At 51.8% G+C, this 22571-nt stretch overlaps 1 protein-coding gene across 5 annotated transcripts; it reads left to right on the top strand.

The window, feature by feature from the left end:
* Positions 1–565: 565 nt before the first annotated feature.
* HSPBP1 (HSPA (Hsp70) binding protein 1) lies at positions 566–22073 on the top strand. Of its 5 annotated transcripts, none has more exons than XM_034944892.3 (8): positions 566–2602; positions 2932–3244; positions 4794–4998; positions 8014–8238; positions 18134–18289; positions 18438–18534; positions 19031–19142; positions 21730–22073. In XM_034944892.3, the coding sequence occupies exons 2-8, from the start codon at positions 3029–3031 to the stop codon at positions 21802–21804; spliced, it is 1086 nt and encodes a 361-aa protein (XP_034800783.1). In that variant the 5' UTR covers positions 566–2602; positions 2932–3028; the 3' UTR covers positions 21805–22073. The 5 variants fall into 5 exon arrangements, 4 of the variants coding, with proteins under 4 accessions (XP_034800783.1, XP_063456717.1, XP_034800782.1 ...); XM_063600647.1 differs by having other exon boundaries at positions 566–2707; positions 2935–3244; XM_034944891.3 differs by having other exon boundaries at positions 568–2602; positions 2935–3244.
* The last annotated feature ends 498 nt before the right edge of the window (positions 22074–22571 follow it).

Genomic DNA, 22571 nt, shown 5'->3' with positions numbered 1-22571 from the left:
TTCCTGTTGGTAAGAACGTGGCAGTGACCTAAATCAGCAAAAAGGCCTGTCCTGTGGAGCTTCCATGCTGGTGGATGAAACAGATGATCAACAAGGTCAATAGGCAAAATGTATGGTGTGTTAGATAATCATGTCCGTGCTGAGGAGGTGACTACAGCAGGGAAGGGGGTTAAGAAGGGCCTGTTGAGCAGGGTACAATTTTAGGCGTCCGGCTTTTTTTGTATTTTTAGTAGAGATGGAGTTTCACCCTGTTGGCCAGGCTGGTTCTGTAGCCTTTTTTTTTTTTTTTTTGAGACGGAATCTTGCTCTGTCTCCCAGGCTGGAGTGCAGTGGCACAATCTCAGCTCACTACAACCTCCACATCCTGGGTTCAAGCGATTCTCCTGCCTCAGCCTCCCGAGTAGCTGGGATTACAGGCACCCGCCACCATGCCTGGCTAATTTTTGTATTTTTAGTAGAGATGGGGTTTCACCATGTTGGTCAGGCTGGTCTCGAACTCCTGACCTTGTGATTTGCCCACCTCAGCTTCCCAAAGTGCTGGGATTACAGGCGTGAGCTACCACACCTGGCCTGGTTCTGTAACTATTAATGAGTCCCTTTTTGCTCTCAAGTGTCTTGCTATAGATGAAAAATTATATGATCACCCTCTTTTTTTTGTTTTGTTTTGTTTTGTTTTTTGAGACAGGGTCTTCCCCCTGTTGCCTAGGCTGGGGTGCAGTAGGGCAGTCATAGTTCCCTGCAGCCTCGACCTCCTGGGCTCAAGTGATCCTCCTGCCTCAGCCTCCTGCCTAGCTGTGATATAAGCAGATGCCATCACACATGTCTAATTCTTGTATTTTTTTGTAGGGCTGGGGACACACTATGTTGCCCAGGCTGGTCTCGAGCTCTTGGGTTCAAGTGATCCTCCCACCTTGGCCTCCCAAAGTACTGAGATTATAGACCTGAGCCACTGCCCCCGGCCATGTATTATAAACTGATAGACTTGTACATAGATGTCCGTGTCCTAATTCCCAGGATCTGTGCATAAGTTACCTTGCATGGCGGAAGGGACTTTGCCCATGTGACTGAGATAGGGAGATTATCCCAGTTATTTGGGTGAGCTCGATGGAATCACAAGAGTATTTGTGAGAAGGAGGCAGGAGGAGCAGTCAGAGATGGAGATGGGAAGGTGGAAGCAGAACTTGGGGTGATGGGGCCACCTGTCAAAGAATGAGTGTGGCCTCTAGAAGCTGGAAAAGGCAAGAAAAACATTCTCCCCGAGAGCCTCCAGAAGTGATGCAATCCTGCTGACAGTTTGATTTCAGCCCCGTGAAACCCATTTTGGATTTCTGCCTTCCATAACTGCAAGATAATAAATGTGTGCTGTTTTAAGCCACCACATTCTTAGTAATTTGTTAACAGCAGCAATAGGAAACTAATATAATAGCACATCCACAGGCCCAGATGCATCTCACAGCACAGTGCTAGAAACACCACACACACACACACACACACACACACACACACATACACATACAACCTATCTGTTTGGTCTTCCTGTTTCTGCCCAAAATATCCCCCTGCACAACCACGCCCCGCAGGTGATTGATACGTTTGTGACTGTGTGCCCGTTTTGCGTTGAGCACAACCTTTTCCTGGAGGAAAACGCCTCCTATCCAGGATCAACACGGGAGTTTCTTTAAGCCCAGCCCAGGGCCAACACCTCTGCAGATCGGCCCGCACCAGCACGTGCCCAGGCCTAAACCCCACTTCTGGAGCACAGAGGCCTCGGGCCTCCCCACCAGGCTGGCTCCTCTGGCGCTCTGAATCTTGCTGGGCTCTGGGGCACTTTGCTTTCCGGCTCTAGGCCTCACGAATCCTCTCCTCTCCACCTGGCAGGACATGGGGAAGAGTCCATGAGGGAGAGGCTGGGTGATGAGAGGGATCCACGCCGCAGCTCCATTTGACAGATGGAGAAACTGAGGCCGAGAGAGGGGTTGCGGGGGGCATAAGGCTCACAGGCCAGCCATTACGGTTGCGACCCCAGGGCTCCTGTAGATGGGGTTGGTGGCCCCGGTGGAGGCGAAAGTCAGATTAGTTGGGGCGAGGTCCCAAACCCTCTAAGGATGACTGACAGCAATGAGTGGGAGGGGCCTGTAAAGGGGCCGGGGCCCAACTGGGAGAGTCTGGAAGGCCTAGAGCAGGGGCGGGAATCGTAGGGTGGGCGGGGTCAGACCTGGGGGCGGGGCACACGTTAGAAGAGGGGTGGAGCTTGCAAAAGTATCGGGGGCGGGACTCGCTGAGGTGCGAAAACTGGGCCAGGGGCAGGGCTTTGACCAGCTACTTGAGCGTGAAGGGGCGGGGCCCGCACGAAGGGGCGTCCCAGCTTGGAGGCGGGGCCCGGATGGGAGGGGCGGGGCCGAGTGCAGTATCCCGCCAGGTGAGAAGGGGATAAGAGTCGGGCGAGCAGCTTCAGCCGCAACCACGGCACGAAGTTGGGTGGGTACGCCTGGCACTTCCGGGTGAAACCGTGCGTATTTCCGGTTAAGATGGCGGCGCCCTGCAGAGTCAGGTGCGGACGACTTTGTCTGTAGGAGCGGCGGCGGCTTGAGGACCCGGGGAGGTGAGATCCGCCTTATTCCGGCGCCCCTCTTCGGAGAGGAGGGAGAAGACTTGTTGTTAAGGAGACCAAAGGGCGGGCTTGTTGCTACGGAGGCGGGGCAGTGAGGTTGCTAGGAGACGGGACGCACGCAGTGGAGATGGGGAAGGGGGGTTGTTGCCAGGGCGAGTGGGTGGGGCCTGTTGCTAGGGAGAAAGGAGAGGCTTATGACTTTGGGGAAGGGTCCTGTGGGTATGAAGGAAGGAAAAGGGGCTGTGGTTAAGTGGGCTGGGGGCAGAGTGGTTTGGGGTCATGGGGGGTCGCCGAGCTCCCCTAAAACGCCGCCTTCTCAGCAGACCCTCAAGAATCGACCCATCAGGACGCCAGAGCTGCTTCAGTGGTGACCACCTTCTCCCTCTAACACATTCTTCCCTTCTTCACAAACGGCCCATGTCAGACGAAGGCTCAAGGGGGAGCCGCCTGCCCCTGGCGCTGCCCCCGGCCTCCCAGGGTTGCTCTTCAGGGGGCGGCGGCGGCGGCGGCGGCTCCTCGGCTGGGGGCTCGGGCAATTCCCGGCCCCCACGCAACCTCCAAGGCTTGCTGCAGATGGCCATCACCGCGGGCTCTGAAGAGCCAGACCCTCCTCCAGAACCGATGAGTGAGGAGGTAAAGGATGGGGACCCAAGAAGCTGGGGTGAGGGGCCTGGGGACAGATAGAGTTGCCTTGGGAAGTGTGACTTGGGGAGTCACAAGAAGACTAGGGTCTTCTTGGGTGGGAGGCAGAAAACCAGGTGTGGAGGCATTGTGGGCTATAATTTGTGCTAGATGGGGTCATCGTTGACTGAAGGTCAGATCTCAAGAGAGTCTGAGGGGACATATCCTCTCCAGAGCCAGACTAACCTGGATTCAGCATTTCCAGCTGTGTGACCTTGGGTATATTACTTCATCTTTCTGAATCTCAAGTTCTTCATTTACAAATTGATAATAATAATAACTACCATATAGGGTAGTTCTGAGGTGCTACTTTAAGTAGGGCTGCACACAGTGCCCAGCATACAGACAGTGCTTCTGAAGGCAGCAGTGTGTTTTCATGAAGAGCACAGGCTCTGTAGTCAGACTGCTTTTTTTTTTTTTTTTTGGTGGGGGCGGGGTTGGGGTTGGGGGACACAGTCTCGGCTGGAGTGCAGAGGCGCAGTCTTGGCTCACTGCAACCTCTGACTTCCCGGTTCAAGCAATTCTCATGCCTCAGCCTCCCCAGTAGCTGGGATTAGAGGCATGGGCCACCATGCCTGGCTAATTTTCGTATTTTTAGTAGAGAAGGGGTTTCACTACATTGGCCAGGCTGGTCTCGAACTCCTGGCGTCAAGTGATCCACCTGCCTCGGCCTCCCAAAGTGCTGAGATTACAGATGTGAGCCAGCACGCCCAGCCTAGACTGCTTGGGTTTGATTTCAGGCTTTGCCAATTGCTGACTGTGTGACCTTGGGTAAGTCTCAACCTTTCTGTGACTCAACTTTCTCATCTGTGAAGTGGGGATAACAATGATATATACCTCATAGAGTTGTTTTGCAGATTCATAGCGATAGCTATTATATATAATGTTTGATAGACAATTACTGTATACAGAGCATTATGCTAACCCACTTACATATATGATGTCATTGAACCTTTACAACAGTGAGGCATGAAACAGGCACAGAAACATTAAATAGCTCACTCAAATTTACTTAGAACTGTGACTAAGGAGACCTCTGCTCCCCTCCCTCACCCCAAAAAATTCCAGCAGTCACTTATTAGCTCTCATCTCCTTTTTCTTCGAGATAGTCTCACTGTGTTGCCCAGGCTGGAGTGCAGTGGCCTGATCTTGGCTCACTGCAACCTCTGTCTCTCAGGTTCAAGTGATTCCCTTTGCTGCAGCCTCCTGAGTAGCTGGGATTACAGGTGCACGCCACCAGGCCTGGCTAATTTTTGTATTTTTAGTAGAGATGGGGTTTCACCATGTTGCCCAGGCTGGTCTCAAACTCCTGAGCTCAGGCAGTCTACCCACCTCGGCCTCCCAAAGTGCTGGGATTACAGGGATGAGCCACAGCTCCCAGACGATATTTGTTGACTGAAGGAACATCAGCCCTCAGTTGTTGGCTGTCTTTATTAATGGCTGTTCCTTTGTAATGAATGACTGATGGATCTCCTTCTTTCCTCCTCGCCTTGGTCTCCAGAGGCGTCAGTGGCTGCAGGAGGCCATGTCGGCTGCCTTCCGAGGCCAGCGGGAGGAGGTGGAGCAGATGAAGAGCTGCCTCCGAGTGCTGTCACAGCCCATGCCCCCCACTGCTGGGGAGGCCGAGCAGGCGGCCGACCAGCAAGAGCGAGAGGGGGCCCTGGAGCTGCTGGCCGACCTGTGTGAGAACATGGACAATGCCGCAGGTAGCCCGCTTCCCCCGCCAGGACGTCCTGCCCCTCTGTACATGTCCTGCTGCCTCTCAGCTCTTGCCCCTACTCTTGGGGCTCACACCGTCAGCCTCCCTGCTGCCCTCTCACCATCAGCCTGTTCGCCTCCATTGCCATAAGGAGCAAGGCTCCGCCTCACCCTCATGGCATGTGGAGTCCCCCACTTCCCTGATCAGCTCTGAGATGGCTGTTTCTCTCCTAGTCCTCTGGGTGTCCACTGCCACTCCCCAGAGTACAAGAGGGAAAGTGGCATGGGTGGGGTAGCAGAGAAGGCCTCCCCGGGGCGACGTTTGATCAGAGACCTGAAGTGAGGTGAGAGTTGTGGGATGATCTCTGGGAAAAGCATTCCAGACAGCAGGAACAGCCAGTGCAAAGGCCCTGAGGCCAGAGTGTGCCTGGTGTGTTCAGGAACAGCAGCCAGGCCCTTGAGGCAGAGTAGAGTGAGTGAGGGGCCAGGCGCAGGAAACAGCGTTGGGGTGGGCCTCGCAGACGGGGAGGTAAATGCTGTTTTACTCCAAGCAGCAGAGCTCACAGAAGGTTTGAGGAGAGCTCACTTCCATCTGGAGGGGTTGGGTGGTGCAGCAATTGAGGGTGTGGATTTGGGGTGTCACTTCCTTGGTTCATAGTTCAGGCTGTGCTGCTACATGGCAGTCTGGTTTGGGCAGGTCCTGATTACTTCCTCTTGTACGCAGGCTGGGCCGAGAGAAACCCCCAGGCCCGCACAACACCAGGCACTGGGTAAACGTAACGTGTCAGGCCTGGGAGTCAGGTGTCTTCATTTTGGACAGGGGCTGGACGGAGTTTGGGAAGCCCTCCTCTGTGAGCGCATTCAGCACCCCGGGAAGACCCGCAGTGCAGCCGCCACTTTTCCCCAGTGTTTCCCCGTCTTATCCGGGCAGAGAACTCCTGCTCCAATCCGCAGGATGGCTTTTAACGACTTTGCTCTTTCATTCATTTTTTGCTTGTTCAGGAAATATCTGTTGAGCAGCTGCTGTGTGCTAAGCACTGTGCTGAGTGTCCAATCATCACAGCAGCAGCAATTTTACACCTTATTAGTAATCAAATGAGAACGAAAGCCAAAGATACCACTTCCTCCCTGGCCTCGTGCGCTCTCTGTGTATATAAATATAAATATATATGTGTATCTTCTCTGTCTTAATGAAGATGCACAGTGCTGATGAAGGTGGGCTGAGGGGAACATCCTCCCATATGACTGTTTATACCACTTACAGTCAATTCACAATGTTGTGCAACACCACCTCTATTTCCAGAACTTTTCCATTGCCTGCAAAGGAGACCCAGCACCCATTAGGCAGGCCCTCCCCCGGTCCCCTGGCAACCACTAATCAGCGTTTTGGCTGTATGAATTTGCCTGTTCTGGACATTTCATATAGATGATTATAACATGTGACCTTTTGTGTCTGGCTGATTGTGCTAAAGGCGGCGTGCCCATGTTGTGGCGTGTGTCAGAGCTTTATTCCTTTTTTTTTTTTTTTTTTTTTTTTTGAGTCAGTCTCCCAGGCTGGAGTGCAGTGGTGCAATCTCAGCTCACTGCAACTTCCACCTGCTGGGTTTAAGTGATTCTCATACCTTAGCCTCCCAAACAGCTGGGATTACAGGTGCATGTCATCAGGCCTGGCAAATTTTTTTTTTTTTTTTTTTTTCTGAGACAGAGTCTCACCCTGTTGCCCAGGCTAGAGTGCAATGGCGCGATCTCAGCTCACTGCAACCTGTGCCTCCCGGGTTCAAACGATTCTCCTGCCTTGCCCTTCTGAGTAGCTGGGCTTATAGGCGCCCACCACCATACCCAGCTAATTTTTGTATTTTTAGTAGAGATGAGGTTTCACCATGTTGGCCAGGCTGGTCTTGAATTCCTGACCTCGTGATCCACTCACCTCAGCCTCCCAAAGTGTTGGGATTACAGTCATGAGCCACCGCACCTGGCCAGGCCTGGCATTTTTGTATTTTTAGTATATAACATAGCAAAAACCCTGTTTTGCTATGTTACCCGGGCTGGTCTTGAACTCCTGGCCTCAAGTGATCTGCCCACCCTGGCCTCCCAAAGTGCTGGGATTATAGGCTTGAGCCACCATGCCCGGCTGCTTCATTCCTTTTTATGGCTGAGTAATACTCCGTTGTATGGCTAGAGCAGTTTTTATTTATCCCTTTATCCTTTAAGGACATTTGGGTCATTTATGAATGATGCTGCCATGAACTTGAGTATATAAGTATCTGAGTCCCTACTTCTGGTTCTTTTGGGTCTGTGCTTTGGTGCGGAATTGCTGGGTCACGGGGAATCTGTATTTCATTTTTTTAGGAACTGCCATGCTCTCCAATACCACTTTATTTACAAAAACAGGAGGTGGGCTGTGGTTTGCTGACCCTGGGGACATTCAGATTGTCACAAAGACCAGGATCAGTCCTGGCATTTAGTAGTCTGGAGCCTGGGGCCCTAATGCCCCAAATGCTGATGGAATCGAGTTGTACTAGCCTTGGGGGGACCTCTGGTTGGGTGTTTGGAGAGAGCTGCGTCCCTGTGGGAGCCGGCCTGGCTCTCCCGGCCTCAGCAGCTGTAGTGGTCAGCTTAGGGCCACCTTAGCCAAGCACCACAGACTACTGGCTTTAAAAACAGAAATGTATTTTCTCACGGCTCTGGAGGCTAGAAGTCTGAGATCAGGGTGTGGGCAGGGCTGGTTTCTCCTGAGCCCCCCTCTCCTTGGCTTGCAGAAGGCATTTTTTGTGTCCTCCCTCCATGTTGTCCCTCTGTGGGTGTCTGTGTCCTCATCTCTTCTTCTTATCAGGACGCCAGTCAGATTGCATTAGGGCCCACCCTAAGGACCTCATTTTACCTTAATGATCTCTTCAAAGATCCCATCTCCAAAAACAGTCACATTCCAAGGTACTGGGGGTCAGAACATCAACCCATGCATTTTGGGGGGCACGGTTCAGTCCCTAACATCTGGCCTCTCTCTGCTCCCCTCTGTGGCACAGACTTCTGCCAGCTGTCGGGCATGCACCTGCTGGTGGGCCGGTACCTGGAGGCGGGGGCTGCAGGGCTGCGGTGGCGGGCGGCACAGCTCATCGGCACGTGCAGTCAGAACGTGGCAGCCATCCAGGAGCAGGTGCTGGGCCTGGGTGCCCTGCGTAAGCTGCTGCGGCTGCTGGACCGCGACGCCTGCGACACAGTGCGCGTCAAGGCCCTCTTCGCCATCTCCTGTGAGTGTCCGGGTGGGGCTGGGGACAGGGGTGCTGGCGGTGGGGGGGGTGCCGGGTGGGCCCCCGGGATCTGCTGGGGCAGAGGGAGAGGCATCTCCTTCCCTTGTTTGTTCCCATGCTTGTTGGACCCCTGCACGGCTGAGTGCTGCGAGCAGAGTGAGTGGCGCACTCGGCCAAACCCCCTGCTAGCCAGGCAGCAGACGTGACCACTTCCCGGGGAGACCACCCGGCCCTCAGCGTGAGCGCTTTGCACACAGCAGTTTTTCAGCTGGGCACTGTTCACACTGGCGCTGATTTACTCTCTCGGGGGCCGTCCTGTGCACTACAGGACATTGAGCAGCATCTGGTGGGTGGCCTCCAGGCCATGGAGAGACACTATCACCGCACCTGCCAGCGCACAAATGCCCCTAGATGTAGAAAGCCCCTTGGTCAGAACCCCTGCTGTACATGAATTCTTCTTCTTATTTTTTTAAATTTAACCTATATAGAGACAAGACTTGCTTTGCTACCCAGGCTAGTCTTGAACTCCTAGCCTCAAGGGATCCTCCCGCCTTGGCCTCTGAAAGTGTTGAGATTACAGGTGTGATCCGCCATGTCCAGCCACAAATTCTTTTTATCCTAATGGCCTGTGAAGTAGGGACCGTTTGCATCCTCCTTTGACAGGGGAAGAAACTGAGGTGTGGGCAGAGGGACACGGCCAGGTTTCTGCAGCTCCATAGGGCAGAGCTGGCCAGGACTCCCCCAAATACTGCCGCCTGGGACACAGGCACCAGGTCGGGCACAGGGACGGGACAAAAACCAACATCTGTGGGGCAGTTTCTCCATGCCAGGTGTTGACTCGCTGAATCCTTATGCACACCTGCTGAAGTTGGGCCCACTGTGTCTCCTCCACACGGGAGGGATCAGGCCAGGGGGTCCAGAGAGGACACGCAGAGCCAGGATCCCAGCCTGGTGGAGCTCTTCGTGTGTGCTGGATGCCTGCCTGCATTTGCTATACTAGCGCCCCAACTGGACTGTTTCCTTTTATTTTCTCTAACAGCTTTATTGAGATGTAATTCATAGGCCATATAATTCATCCTTTAAAAGTGTATAACTTAGTACTCTTGGCCAGGCATGGTGGCTCACATCTGGAATCCTAACACTTTGGGAGGCCGAGGCGGGAGAATTGCTCGAGCCCAGGAGTTTGAGACCAGCCTGGGCAACATAGGGAAACCCCTGTCTCTACAAAAATTAAAAAATTAGCTGGATGTGGTGGTGCGTGACTGTACCTCCATCTACTCAGGAGACTGAAGTGGTGGGATTGCCTGAGCCTGGGAAGTTGAGGCTGCAGTGAGCCATGATTGCATCTCCAGCCTGCGTGACAGAGCAAGACCTGTCTGAAAACAAACACAAAAACCAGAAAAACAACGTAGTACTTCTTAGTGTATTCAGTACTGTGCAGCCATCATCACTCTCTAATTTTAGATGTGATCAGACGCGTTTGGGGTGGTATGGCTATCGGCAGTCACTATCTAATTTCAGAACATTTTCTTCTTTTCTTTCTTTTTTTTTTTTTGAGACAGAGTCTCGCTCTTGTCACCCAGGCTGGAGTGCAATGGCGCGATCTCGGCTCACTACAACCTCCTCCTCCCAGGTTCAAGCAGTTCTGCCTCAGCCTCTCAAGTAGCTGGGATTACAGGCGCCCGCCACCATGCCCGGCTAATTTTTGTATTTTTAGTAGAGACGGGGTTTCACCCTGTTGGCCAGGCTGGTCTCAAACTCCTGACCTCAGGTGATCCACCCGCCTCAGCCTCCCAAAGTGTTGGGATTACAGGCATGAGCCACTGCGCCCGGCCAAAATTTCAGAACATTTTCATCCTCTCCCCCAAGCAGAAATTCTGTACCCGTTAAGCAATCACTCGGCGTCCGTCCTCTCCCGCAGCCCCTGCAACATGAATCTACTTACTGCCTCTAAGGATTTCCCTCTCCGGGACATTTGTACAAACGGAATCCCACACCGTGAGGCCTTTTCTGCCTGGCTCCTTTCATATGCTGCAAGGTCCCCGAGTGGTGGCGGGTGGCAGTGCTGTGTTCCTTCCTGCGGCTGAATGTGTCCTGTTGCGTGGGTCCACCGTGCCCTGCCTCTCCGTCTGCCTGTCTGCTGACAGTCCCTGGTTTCCTTCTATCTCTGGGCTCTCGTGCTCCTGTGGACATGGCTGCGCAGGTGTTTGTATGGACATTTGTTTTCCGTTCTCTTGGGTGTATACCTAGCAGTGGAGTTGCTGGGTCATATCGTAACTCTACATTTAATCTGTTCGAGGTTGGCTTTTTTTTTTTTCTTTTTTTGTTTTTTGAGACGGAGTCTCGCTCTGTGGCCCAGGCTGGAGTGCAGTGGCGCAATCTCGGCTCACTGCAACCTCCACCTCCCAGGTTCAAGGGATTCCCCTGCCTCAGCCTCCCAAGTACCTGGGTTTACAGGCACATGCCACCATGCCCAGCTAACTTTTTTTGTACTTTTAGTAGAGACGGGGTTTCACCCTGTTGGCCAGTCTGGTCTCAAACCCCCGACCTCAGGTGAGCACCTCAGCCTCCCTAAGTGCTGGGATTATAGGCATGAGCCACTGTGCCTGGCCTGAGGTTGGCTATTTTTTAATTCCAGCAGCCTATCTGGTCATTGAAATGGGGGCTGTGAGGGGGGTCCAACACACTCTTTCTCTCCCTCACCCCCATGTATCCTGAGTCCTGGAATCAGTGTTGTGTTCCTGGCAGATGGTGGCCCCAGCCATGCAGAGGCTGGGAGGAGAACAGGGAGGGTTTGGGTAGGAGGAGATTCCGGAAGAAGGAAGCATTCTGATGAGGCGAGGAAAGGAGCACTTGGAAAGTCACAGCCAAAACTAGGGTGACAGGGACAGACAGACATGGGGCAGCTCGGCCACAAAGGGCAGAGAGAAGGACATGGTGTCCCTGAGGGCCAGAGCAGGGTAGAGAGGGGCTGGCAGAGTTTTCTTCTAATAGCTTGCATTAAAAAAGAAGTCTTTAGGTCATCTTGGTGGTTCACACCTGGTCCCACCTACCTGGGAGGCTGAGGAGGGAGGATCATCTGAGCCTGGGAGGCGGAGGCTGCAGTCAGCTGAGATCGTGCCACTGCACTCCAGCCTGGGTGACAGAGTGAGACCCTGTCTAAAAAAAAAAAAAAAAGTCATTACATATTTTTAAAAATCTGTGAGACAGTCACATCGTTCACCAGGTACAAAAGAGTACATAGCAAACGGTCCCTGTCCCCAAACCTGGTCCCCATTCCAGAGAAAACCACTGTTATACCTGTTTCTGCTTCCAGAGATTTTAATAAATCTGTAAGAACAAATGTGGGTGTGTGTGGTGTGTGTGTGATGTGCGTGTGTAGTGGGGGTGTGGCGCGTGTGTAGGGTGTGTATGGTGTGTATGTGGGGTGTTTGGCGTGTCGTGTGTTAGTGTAGCGTGTACATGGGTTGTGTGGTGTGTGGTATATATGTGGAGGTGTGTGTGGTGTGTGTGTTGCATGTGTATGTGTGTGGGATGTGTGTGCTGGGGGGATGTATGTATATGTGTGGGGTATGTGGGGTGCATATGAGGTGTGTGTGTGTGGTGCGTATGTGTGGTGTGTGGATGTGCATGGCGTGTGTGGGATGTGTGTATGTGGTGTGTGTATACGGGGTGTGTGGTGTGTGCTTATGTGGAGTGTGTCGTGTGTGGTATGTGTGCACACAGACACACGGATTAATCTCGTTTCCTCAGATGTGCACGGCTGGCACAGGCCATCCTGACTGTGGCGCACCTTGACCTGCCTCTGTCCTTTTTTCTTAAGCAACAGTAGCTTATCTTTCCCCTTTCTGCGGGTGAGGAATGCAGCAGTGGCCCCTGCTGAGGAGGGCGGCTTCTGGCTTTGCGTCTTCATGAGGTTTCATGAGGTTGCATGAGGTTGTGGTCAGCCGTCAGCCGGGCCTTGTTCCCTGAAGGTCTCATTGCACTAAGCCCTGTGCACTGCACCTCATTGATCCCTCACAATCCCCCTCTGAGGAAGGGGTGCTAGAGATGGGCTTCCACCATGGCTCGCGCCGGGGCTAGCAGAGTTTTGCTGGCAGTTGTTGGCAGGAAGCTCGGGCTGCGTGAGCGGCCTCACCACGTGGTGGTCGGCTTCCCCAGCGAAAGTTGTGCACGATGCAGGGCAAGAGCTCTGGGAGCTTGGATGCCATTCTTTTTTTTTTGCTCGGGGGTAAAATTCACATGAAAATGTTAAAGTATACCATTCAGTGGCATCTGTCCTTTTTTTTGGTGGCTGCAGGGTATGCCATTGTGTGGCTGTCCAGTACCATTACTGGAGTTCCGTGCTGGGAGCCATTTGCAGGGTACGTCCCCTCAGCTCCTGCTGCCCGAGGCGGTGGTGCCACTGCCCTTCCCAGGACAGGAGGGGATGGACTCGCTCGCTCTCTGTGGAGCCACTCCAAAGTGGTTCCTTGTTACAGTCTACCAGAGTGGCACATTTATTACAATCGATGAACCTACATGGACACCTCAGTGTCACCCAGAGTCCATAGTTGACACTGGGGTGCACTCTTGATGCTGTATGTACTATGGGTTTGGACAACTGTATCATGACATGGATCCATACTGTAGTATTCTACAGAGGAATCTCGCTGCCCTACAAATCCTCTGTGCTCCCGCTAGTCATCCCACCCCTGAGCTTTTTACTGTCTCCATAGTTTTGCCTTTTCCAGAATGTCATATGCTTGGAACCATGCAATCTGCAGCCTTTTCAGACTGGCTTCTTTGGCTTAGTAATCTGCTTTTAAGGTTCTTCCATGTCTTTTCTTGGCTTGATAGCTCATTTCTTTTTAGCGCTGAATAAGCGTAACTTTTTTAAGGGAGATGTGTGGGCTGCAGTGATGACTTTGGCTTTCTTTCCAAAAATGACGGCAGCCATACTGTGATCCCTGCCCCCAACTGCTGCACAGAGAAGAGGGTGAATGCGGCGAGGGTGGGTGGAAGGTGGGCGGTGAGCTGGGGGGTTATGGTGATAACCTAGGCAAGAGATCAAGGTTGTGGTAGGGAGCAGTGGTTCTCAAACAGGGACAATTGTGTCCTCCACAGGACATTTAGACAAATGTCTGGAGACATTTTTAGTTGTCGCAGCTGGGAGAGAGGGACTATTGGCATCTACTGGGTAGAGGCCAGGGATGCTGCTCCATATCCTGCAATGCACAGGATGGGCCTCCCAACCCAGAGTGATCTGGCCCCAGATACCAACCGTGCCCAGGCGGAGAAACCCTGGCGTAAAGGGGACAGGTCTCTCCTGGGTACATTTTGAAGGTAGAGCTGACAGGCCTTGCTTACAGATTGAATGAGAGGAGTCTTTGTGTTTTCCAGTCCATGCATGCCTGTTCTTTTCTCTTTCTTTAATTAAATAACATTTGGCCGGGCATGGTGACTCATGCCTATAATCTCAACATTTTGGGAGGCCGAGACAGGTGGATCACTTGAAGCCAGGAGCTCAAGACCAGCCTGGCCAACATGGTGACACCCTGTCTCTACTAAAAATACCAGAAAATTAGCCAGGCATGGTGGGGCATGCCTGTAATCCCGGCTACTCGGTAGGTTGAGGCATAAAAATTGCTTGAACCCGAGAGACGTATGTCGCAGTGAGCCAACTGCCACTGCACTCCAGCCTGGGCGACAGAGTGAGACTCTGTCTCAAAAATGAAATAAAATAAACTAAAATAAATAAATATGTAACCCAATATGTCCAAACTATTATAATTTCAATGTGTAATTAATATGGACTATTAATGAGACACTGTATTTTTTGTCATGCTAAGTCTTCAAAACCTAGTGTGTGCATTTTACAAATGAAGCACATCGCAACATGCTGAGTTTTCAGGGGTATTGTGGAGTGCGCCAGAGCAACAACGTTGCGTGTGTTTTTCTTTTTTTGGTTTTCTTTTTGTGTGTGTGTGAGATGGAGTTTCGCTCTTTTTGCTCAGGCTGGAGTGTAATGGCGCAATCTCGGCTCACTGCAACCTCCACCTCCCGGATTCAAATGATTCTCCTGCCTCAGCCTCCCTAGTAGCTGGGATTACAGACGCACGCCACCACGCCCAGCTAATTTTGTATTTTTAGTAGAGATGGGGTTTCACCATGTTGGTCAGGCTGGTCTCGAACTCCTGACCTCAAGTGATCTGCCCACCTTGGCCTCCCAAAGTGCTGGGATTACAGGCATGAGCCACCGCGCCCAGCCAACGTTGTGTTTAATGGAAAATATTTTACACTGCTTCAGTTTTTCACCTTAAGTTTAAATGAATTGAACTTAAATGAAATGAACAACTCTTTTCCTTAGTTGCACTGGCCACATATCAGGTGTTTAGTGGCCACAAGCTACTAGCAGCTTCTGTCCTTCTTGGCCAGCACAGGCCTAGAGCCTACCTAGGAGGGGGCACCTTACTGGAGGTGCACTCCAAAGGTCAGTTCTCATCCTGCTGGGAGTCCTTCCAGAGTTCTCATTGCCCTCTGGATAAAGGTCATGCATGCTGTGTAGCCTGGCTCTTTAGGCCTCAGTTTCCTCATCTGTAAAATAGAATTCTGAAAGCACACACTTCCAGGATAATTGCGAGGATTAAAAGATGTTGCGGACTGGGCACGGTGGCTCACGCCTGTAATCCCAGCACCTTGGGAGGCTGAGGCAGGTGGATTATGAGGTCTGGAGTTCAAGACCAGCCTGGCCAACATGGCAAAACCCTGTCTCTACTCAAAATACAAAAATTAGCTGGGTGTAGTGGTGCATACCTGTAATCCCAGCTACTCGGGAGTCTGAGGCAGGAGAATGGCTTGAGCCCGGGAAGCAGAGGTTGCAGTGAGCCAAAATGGTGCCACTGCACTCTAGCCTGGATGATAGAGCAAGACTCTGTCTCAAAAAAAAAAAAAGAGAGATGACACAGCCGGGTGCAATGGCTCATGCCTGTAATCCCAGCACTTTGGGAGGCCCAGGCAGGTGGATCACTTTAGGTCAGGAGCTTGAGACCAACCTGGCCAACATGGTGAAACCCTGTCTCTACTATATATACAAAAATTAGCTGGGTGTGGTGGCAGGTTACTATAATCCCAGCTACTTGGGAGGCTGAGGCTGAAGAATAGTTTGAACCTGGGAGCGGAGGTTACAGTGAGCCAAGATTGCTCCACTGCACACTCCAGCCTGGGCAACAGAACAAGAGTCCATCTCAAAATGAAATAAATAAGTAAATAAATAAAATAAAATAAATTAAAAGAGATGATGCTTCCATCAATAGAGGAATGGATAAAATATGGTATATCCATACAATGGAATGTTATTCAGCCATGAAAAAGAATGAAGTGCTGATACCACTTACAACATGAATGAACCTGGAAAACATCATGCTGAGTGAAAGCAGTCAGACACAAAAGGTCACGTATTTTATGGACACATTTATATTAAATGTCTGGGACAGGTAAATCCATAAAGGAAGAAAGTATATCTGTGGTTGCAGGGGCCAGAGGGAAGGGAAATTGGGAATGACTGCTCATAGGTTTCCTTTGGGGGGTGATGAAAATTTCCTAGAGTTAGTGGTGATGGTTATACAACCCTGTGAATATCTTTAAAAGGCTGAACTGTGTGGATTGTGAATTATATCTCAAAAACATACTTCAAAAAAAGATAATGCTTGCATATGCAGGCCAATGGCAAGGGATGATGGTAGTTGGTGGTGATGATGGTGACGATGATTGACGATAATTATATTGTTAATGGTAATGATGATGGCGGTGATGGTGATGTGGTGGTGATGGTGATAGTGATGGTGATGTTGGTGATGTCATGGTGATGGTGGTGATGGTGGTGGTGGTGATGGTGATAGTGATGGTGGTGATGATGGTGATGTTGGTGATGGTCATGGTGATGATGGTGGTGGTGATGGTGGTGGTGATGATAGTGATGGTGATGGTGGTGATGGTGGTAGAGATGGTGGTGGTGGTGATGATGGTGGTGGTGATGGTGATAGTGATGGTGGTGATGATGGTGATGTTGGTGATGGTCATGGTGATGATGGTGGTGGTGATGGTGGTGGTGATGATAGTGATGGTGATGGTGGTGATGGTGGTAGAGATGGTGGTGGTGATGGTGGTGGTGATGGTGGTGGTGGTGATGGTGATAGTGATGGTGGTGATGATGGTGATGTTGGTGATGGTCATAGTGATGATGGTGGTGGTGATGGTGGTGGTGGTGATGGTGGTGGTGGTGATGATAGTGATGGTGATGGTGGTGATGGTGGTGGTGATGGTGGTGGTGGTGATGGTGATGGTGGTGATGGTGGTGAGGATGGTGATGATGATAGTGATGGTCGTGGTGATGGTGGTGAGGATGGCGATGATGATAGTGATGGTGGTGATGGTGATGGTGGTGATGGTGGTGAGGATGGTGATGATAGTGATGGTGGTGGTGATGGTGAGGATGGCGATGATGATAGTGATGGTGGTAGTGGTGGTGGTGATGGTGGTGGTGATGGTGATGATAGTGATGGTGGTGGTGATGGTGGTGGTGGTGATGGTGGTGGTGATGGTGGTGATGGTGGTGGTGGTTGTGATGGTGATGGTGGTGGTGATGGTGGTGGTGGTGGTGGTGGTGATGGTGATGGTGGTGGTGATGGTGGTGGTGATGGTGGTGATGGTGGTGGTGATGGTGGTGGTGATGGTGATGGTGGTGATGATGGTGATGGTGGTGGTGATGGTGGTGGTGATGGTGGTGGTGGTGGTGGTGGTGGTGGTGATGGTGGTGATGGTGATGGTGGTGGTGGTGATGGTGATTATTGTGGTGGTGATGGTGGTGGTGGTGGTGATGGTGATGGTGGTGGTGGTGGTGATGGTGTTGGTAGTGATGGTGGTGGTGATGGTGGTGAGGATGGTGGTGATGTTGGTGATGGTGATGGTGGTGAGGATGGTGATGATGATGGTGATGGTGGTGGTGGTGATGGTGGTGGTGATGTTGGTGATGGTGATGGTGGTGGTGATGTTGGTGATGGTGTTGGTGGTGATGGTGGTGTTGGTGATGGTGTTGTTGGTGGTGGTGGTGATGGTGGTGATGGTGAGATTGGTGGTGATGGTGAGGATGGTGGTGATGATAGTGATGGTGGTGGTGGTGAGGATGGTGGTGATGGTGAGAATGGTGATGATGGATGATGATTGTGATGGTGGTGAAGAGTTGTGATGGTGGTGATGATGATCGTGGTTGTGATGATGTTGGTGATGGTGGTTGTGATGATAGTGGTGGTTGTGGTGATGGTAGTGATGGTAGTGGTGGTGATGATAGTGATGGTGGTGGTGATGGTGATGGTGGTGATAATGGTGATGGTGTTGGTGGTGGTGGTGATGATAGTGATGGTGGTGGTATGGTGATGGTGATGGTGTTGGTGGTGGTGGTGATGATAGTGATGGTGGTGGTATGGTGATGGTGATGGTGATAATGGTGATGGTGATGGTGGTGATGGTGATGGTGGTGGTGAGGATGGTGGTGATGGTGATGGTGGTGATAATGGTGATGGTGGTGATGGTGGTGGTGGTGAGGATGGTGGTGATGGTGATGATGGTGGTGAGGATGGTGGTGATGGTGATGATGGTGATGATGATGATTGTGATGGTGGTGATGGTGATGGTGGTGATGATGGTGATGGTGGTGGTGGTGAGGATGGTGGTGATGGTGATGGTGGTGAGGATGAGAATGGTGATGATGATGATGATTGTGATGGTGGTGAAGATAGTGGTGATGGTGGTGATGATGATGTTGGTGATGGTGGTTGTGATGATGTTGGTGATGGTGCTTGTGATGACAGTGGTGGTGGTGGTGACTGCAAGCTCAGGACCTTTCCCCCTCTCCCAGGTCTGGTCCGAGAGCAGGAGGCTGGGCTGCTGCAGTTCCTCCGCCTGGACGGCTTCTCTGTGTTGATGCGGGCCATGCAGCAGCAGGTGCAGAAGCTCAAGGTCAAATCAGCATTCCTGCTGCAGAACCTGCTGGTGGGCCACCCTGAACACAAAGGTGTGGCAGCCCTTGAGTGAGGGCAGGAGTGGGGAGCAGACGCCCTGGGGTGGGTGCAGGTGTGGGAGAAGGGGAGGAACAGGCATCCCGGGGAGGGCATAGGAGATGGGTGGGGCTGCCCCTCTGACCCCTGCAGCCCTCCCCCCAGGGACCCTGTGCTCCATGGGGATGGTCCAGCAGCTGGTGGCCCTGGTGCGGACAGAGCACAGCCCCTTCCACGAGCACGTGCTTGGAGCCCTGTGCAGGTACTTTGGCTCCTTGAGAGGACGGGGCCTGGGGTGGGGGCCCCGTCCTCTCAAGGTGGGGGTGGCTCAGGAATCAGCCCGTAGGGACTCAGGAGTTGGGACCTTCCCGTGGAGAGGAAGGGTGTGGGGCCAGAAAGGAGCAGGAGTCAGGGAGCCTCAGTTTCCTCACCAGTAGGGCTGGCACAGAGGCCTTGCAGGAGGGAGAGAGGCTTTTGTACACACCCCCACCAGTGGATTAGTGTCTAATCAGATGATGCTGGAGTTCTGAACAGCACACCAGAGTTGACACACACCAGGCCCTGTGCTGAGCCCCTCAGCACCCACCCTGGGCCAGGGGCAGCGTGAGGTCCATTCCGCAGATGGGGAAATGGAGGCCCATTGTGGGGCAGCGACTTGCCTGGCTCCTGAGTGAGCCAGGGGACGGGGCGGGCGATAGGGTTGGGTCAGTGAGGCCTCTAGAGGGAGGTCCTAAGGGCCGCTGTCATGTCCCTCACAGCCTGGTGACAGACTTTCCGCAGGGTGTGCGTGAGTGTCGGGAGCCGGAACTGGGCCTGGAGGAGCTCCTCCGCCACCGCTGTCAGCTGCTGCAGCAGCATGAGGAGTACCAGGTACATGGGGAGGGGACGGGGTGCAAGGAGGACCAGGTGCAAGGGGGAGGGGACAAGGGCTCCAGGAGGACTAGGTGTGTGGGGAGGGGATGGGGTTCGAGGAGGATCAGGTGCCAGGGGGAGGGGACAGGGGCTCCAGGAGGACCAGGTACACGGGGAGGTGACGGGGTGCAAGGAGGACCAGGTGTGAGGGGCAGGGGATGGGGTTCGAGGAGGATCATGTGCCGGGGGAGGGGACAGCGGCTCCAGAAGGACCAGGTGAGTTGGGGAAGGGACAGGGTGTGAGGAGGACCAGGTGTGAGGGGGAGGGGCCTGGGGGGTGAGGAATTCCCCAGGTTAGACCAAGTGTGGTAGTGGGGACCCTAGTAGGGGCAGAGCCAGCCAGTCCTTGCCCTTGGGGGCTCCTGGGTCCGCTGGTTCAGGCTTTCATTCGTGTTCTCGTGCATTTCACTCATCTTCCATTCAGCAGATGTTTATTTCATGCCTAGCATTCGTCCCGTGCTGTGTCAGAGTAGGAGAGACAGCAAGGAGACAGGAGCTTGGAGATTCTTAAAGTGTTGCCCAATCATTGAATTATTATCTAAATTACCCAATACAGTTGTTTACATTAAGTAAATGTAAATTGAATATAATATCACTCAAATGTCTTAATGATTAACTATTTCATTAAATTGACAAGAAATAACAAATGGCAAAAAATAACCAATTATTTTAGGTAAATAACAAGTGATAAATAACAAGTCATCAGATATTTAATTAGATAAGGGGCAAATAAATAACTCATTAGATAACTAGATAAGTAACAAATGCTAAATCACAACTAATTAAAATTCAAATAGTTAACTGATTAATGCATTAATTTGTTGAAGTGAATGAATCAATGCTGGTGCTTCAGCAAAGCCGAGCTTAGCAAACGCACCCACCTCCTTGGGACGTTCTATTCTATTGAATTCATTCCTGTGTAGACACTGTCAAGTGTCTGTACGTATTGAAAGTGTACTACATGGCCAGGCATGGTGGCTCACGCCTGTAATCCCAGCACTTTGGGAGGCCGAGGCAGGTAAATCATGAGGTCAGGAGTTCGAGACCAGCCTGGCCAACATGGTAAAACCCCATCTCTACTAAAAATACAAAAAATTAGCTGGGCATAGTGGCAGGTGCTTGTAATCCCAGCTACCCAGGAGGCTGAGGCAGGAGAATCGCTTGAACCGGGGAGGCGGAGGTTGCAGTGAGCCAAGATGCGCCACTGCACTTCAGCCTGGGCGACAGAGTGAGACTCCCATCTCAAAAAAAAAAAAAAAAGTGTACTACATGAGAAGTTTTGACTTATGTATACACCCGTGGAAACATTCAAATTAGATTTGTAACAGATTTTACTAATGCTTTGTGAATAGGTTCCGTAGTCACATGGTTGAAAATACAAGACCCGCAGGAGGGTAAACAGTGAAAAGTCTCTCTCCTGCCCCTCCTTCTGGCTACCCAGTTGCTCAGGTGTCCTTCTTAAAATATTAGGTGCACACGAGCAAAGGTGCATGTGAATTCTCCTTTTTCTCTATGTTATGCAAAATAAGCCTGCCGTGCTGTGATGGCTGTTCTGCCCCTTGCTTTGTGGGCATTGCATGTCTCGCCTGCGGCTCTTTCATTTTGCAGCTGTACAGTGCGGATGGGCTCTTTTTTGTAGCATGGATATGCAGGTTGTTTCTACACTCTCGCTATGACAAACACTGCTGAAAGAATAACCTTTTGTATATGTTATTACATATGTCTGTAGAACAATTTCTAGAAGGGAAATGGCTGGGGTCAGGTATGTTAAAGGTGAAGGTTAAAGGGTTAAGGGCCGTTTCATTAGCTATCACCAAGCTGCTCTCCATAGAAGTTCAACCATTGACACTCCAGTCATGAGGGTGCCCAACTCCCCAAATCTTGGTCTGGACAAAGTGGCCTCAATGAACCATTTGACCTTTTTTCAAACTGATTGTTGAAAAGTAGTACTCCAGTCCAGTTTACATTTCTCCCATGAGTGAAATTTGGCATCTTTTCTCTTTCTTGTGAACTGTTCATTCTCATCCTTTGCCCACTTATCTATTTATTGGGTGATGGTTTTTGCGAATGACTTTTTTAAGCTCTTTAAGGGTTAAGTATATTAGCCATTTGTGCTATGAATCACAAATATTTTTCTCCAACCTCGTTTTCTTTTTCTTTTTTTGCCATGGGAGTATCTTTTATATTACGTAGTTTAACCTCTCAGTGCTTTCTTTCATGGTTTCTGGGGTTTGTATCCGCAGAAAGTTTTGAGCAGTGGTCCATATCTGGGAGTTAGAAAGAGCCCAAGAGTGCTGATATGAGGCAGACCAATGGAGTGAGACGAGTCTGGGGGACCCCGGGTTCTAGTTCAAGTAGTTCAGACACCAGTGTGAAGACAGTGAATCATGAATCTGAGCAGTGATTAAAGAAGCCTAACCTCTGGTGGGGGGGAGTGGGTGGTGGCCAGGAGAGAAGAGGAGTCACCTCTGGGTGCCAAGAATGCTGGAGGCAGGGTCTGGCCTCTGCACTCAGGCCCCTTGCTCCCTGCCCCTGCCCAATCCAGGAGGAGCTGGAGTTCTGTGAAAAGCTGCTACAGACCTGTTTCTCCAGCCCAGCGGACGACAGCATGGATCGGTGAAACCAGGTGGCTTCTTGCCCCCTTCTCCGTGGGAACCCCAGGCCTCTTGCCTCCCTCCCCACCTACAAGGCCCTCTCCCAAGGGATCGCAGGGCCTAGGTGCCTGGACCCAGGGTGTGCCAGCCCGTCTCTGTGCAGTCCCTGGAAGGGGCGCTGAGAAAGGCACCAGCTCCTTGGACCCCACCTCCCATGCTCTCACTCTCATCCCCGTTCTCTTGTCCACACAGCTCTTCCAATAAAGGTGTTTCTCTTCCTCCTTCTCCTCCTTCACTGCCGCCTTTGTCATCTCCTTTGGAGGGTGCATGGGGGACGGGAGGAGGGGCACGGGTTTAAGGGACTTGGGGAGCCACTGGAAGAATAATAAGTGTTGCTCTTTATCATCTACAGAGCCATTGTGTCATTTACTCTTCCCTGTCTTTCCTGAGCAACAGTGTGTGGGACATCTGTCCTTTTTTCGGCCACCTGGCAAACCTGAATTCTAGGTTCGAGGAATTTCCCAGGTTACACATCTAAATTTTCCCTAGGGTAGCCGCCATTTCCCTTCCCAGCATCCTTTGCTGTGGGGTAGTCATGTGACACTAGCTCCACAAATCAGAACTCTCTCTGGGAATCTGTTTTGTACACCAATCAGAACCCGCTGGTGGTCTAGCTCCTCTACCAATCAGAGCCCGCCGGTCGTCGGGCCAAGAGCTGGCGGTGGAGGGGCCCCTGCCCAGGTTCCCTTCTGGCTAGTGCAGGAGCAGCCACACCTGGCTTCTGGACAGGGCT

This window comes from Pan paniscus, chromosome 20 (assembly GCF_029289425.2).
Source record: "Pan paniscus chromosome 20, NHGRI_mPanPan1-v2.0_pri, whole genome shotgun sequence".
NCBI lineage: Eukaryota > Metazoa > Chordata > Mammalia > Primates > Hominidae > Pan > Pan paniscus.
The sequence above is the reverse complement of the archived record's forward strand: the minus strand, read 5'-3'. Positions and strand labels throughout refer to the sequence as shown.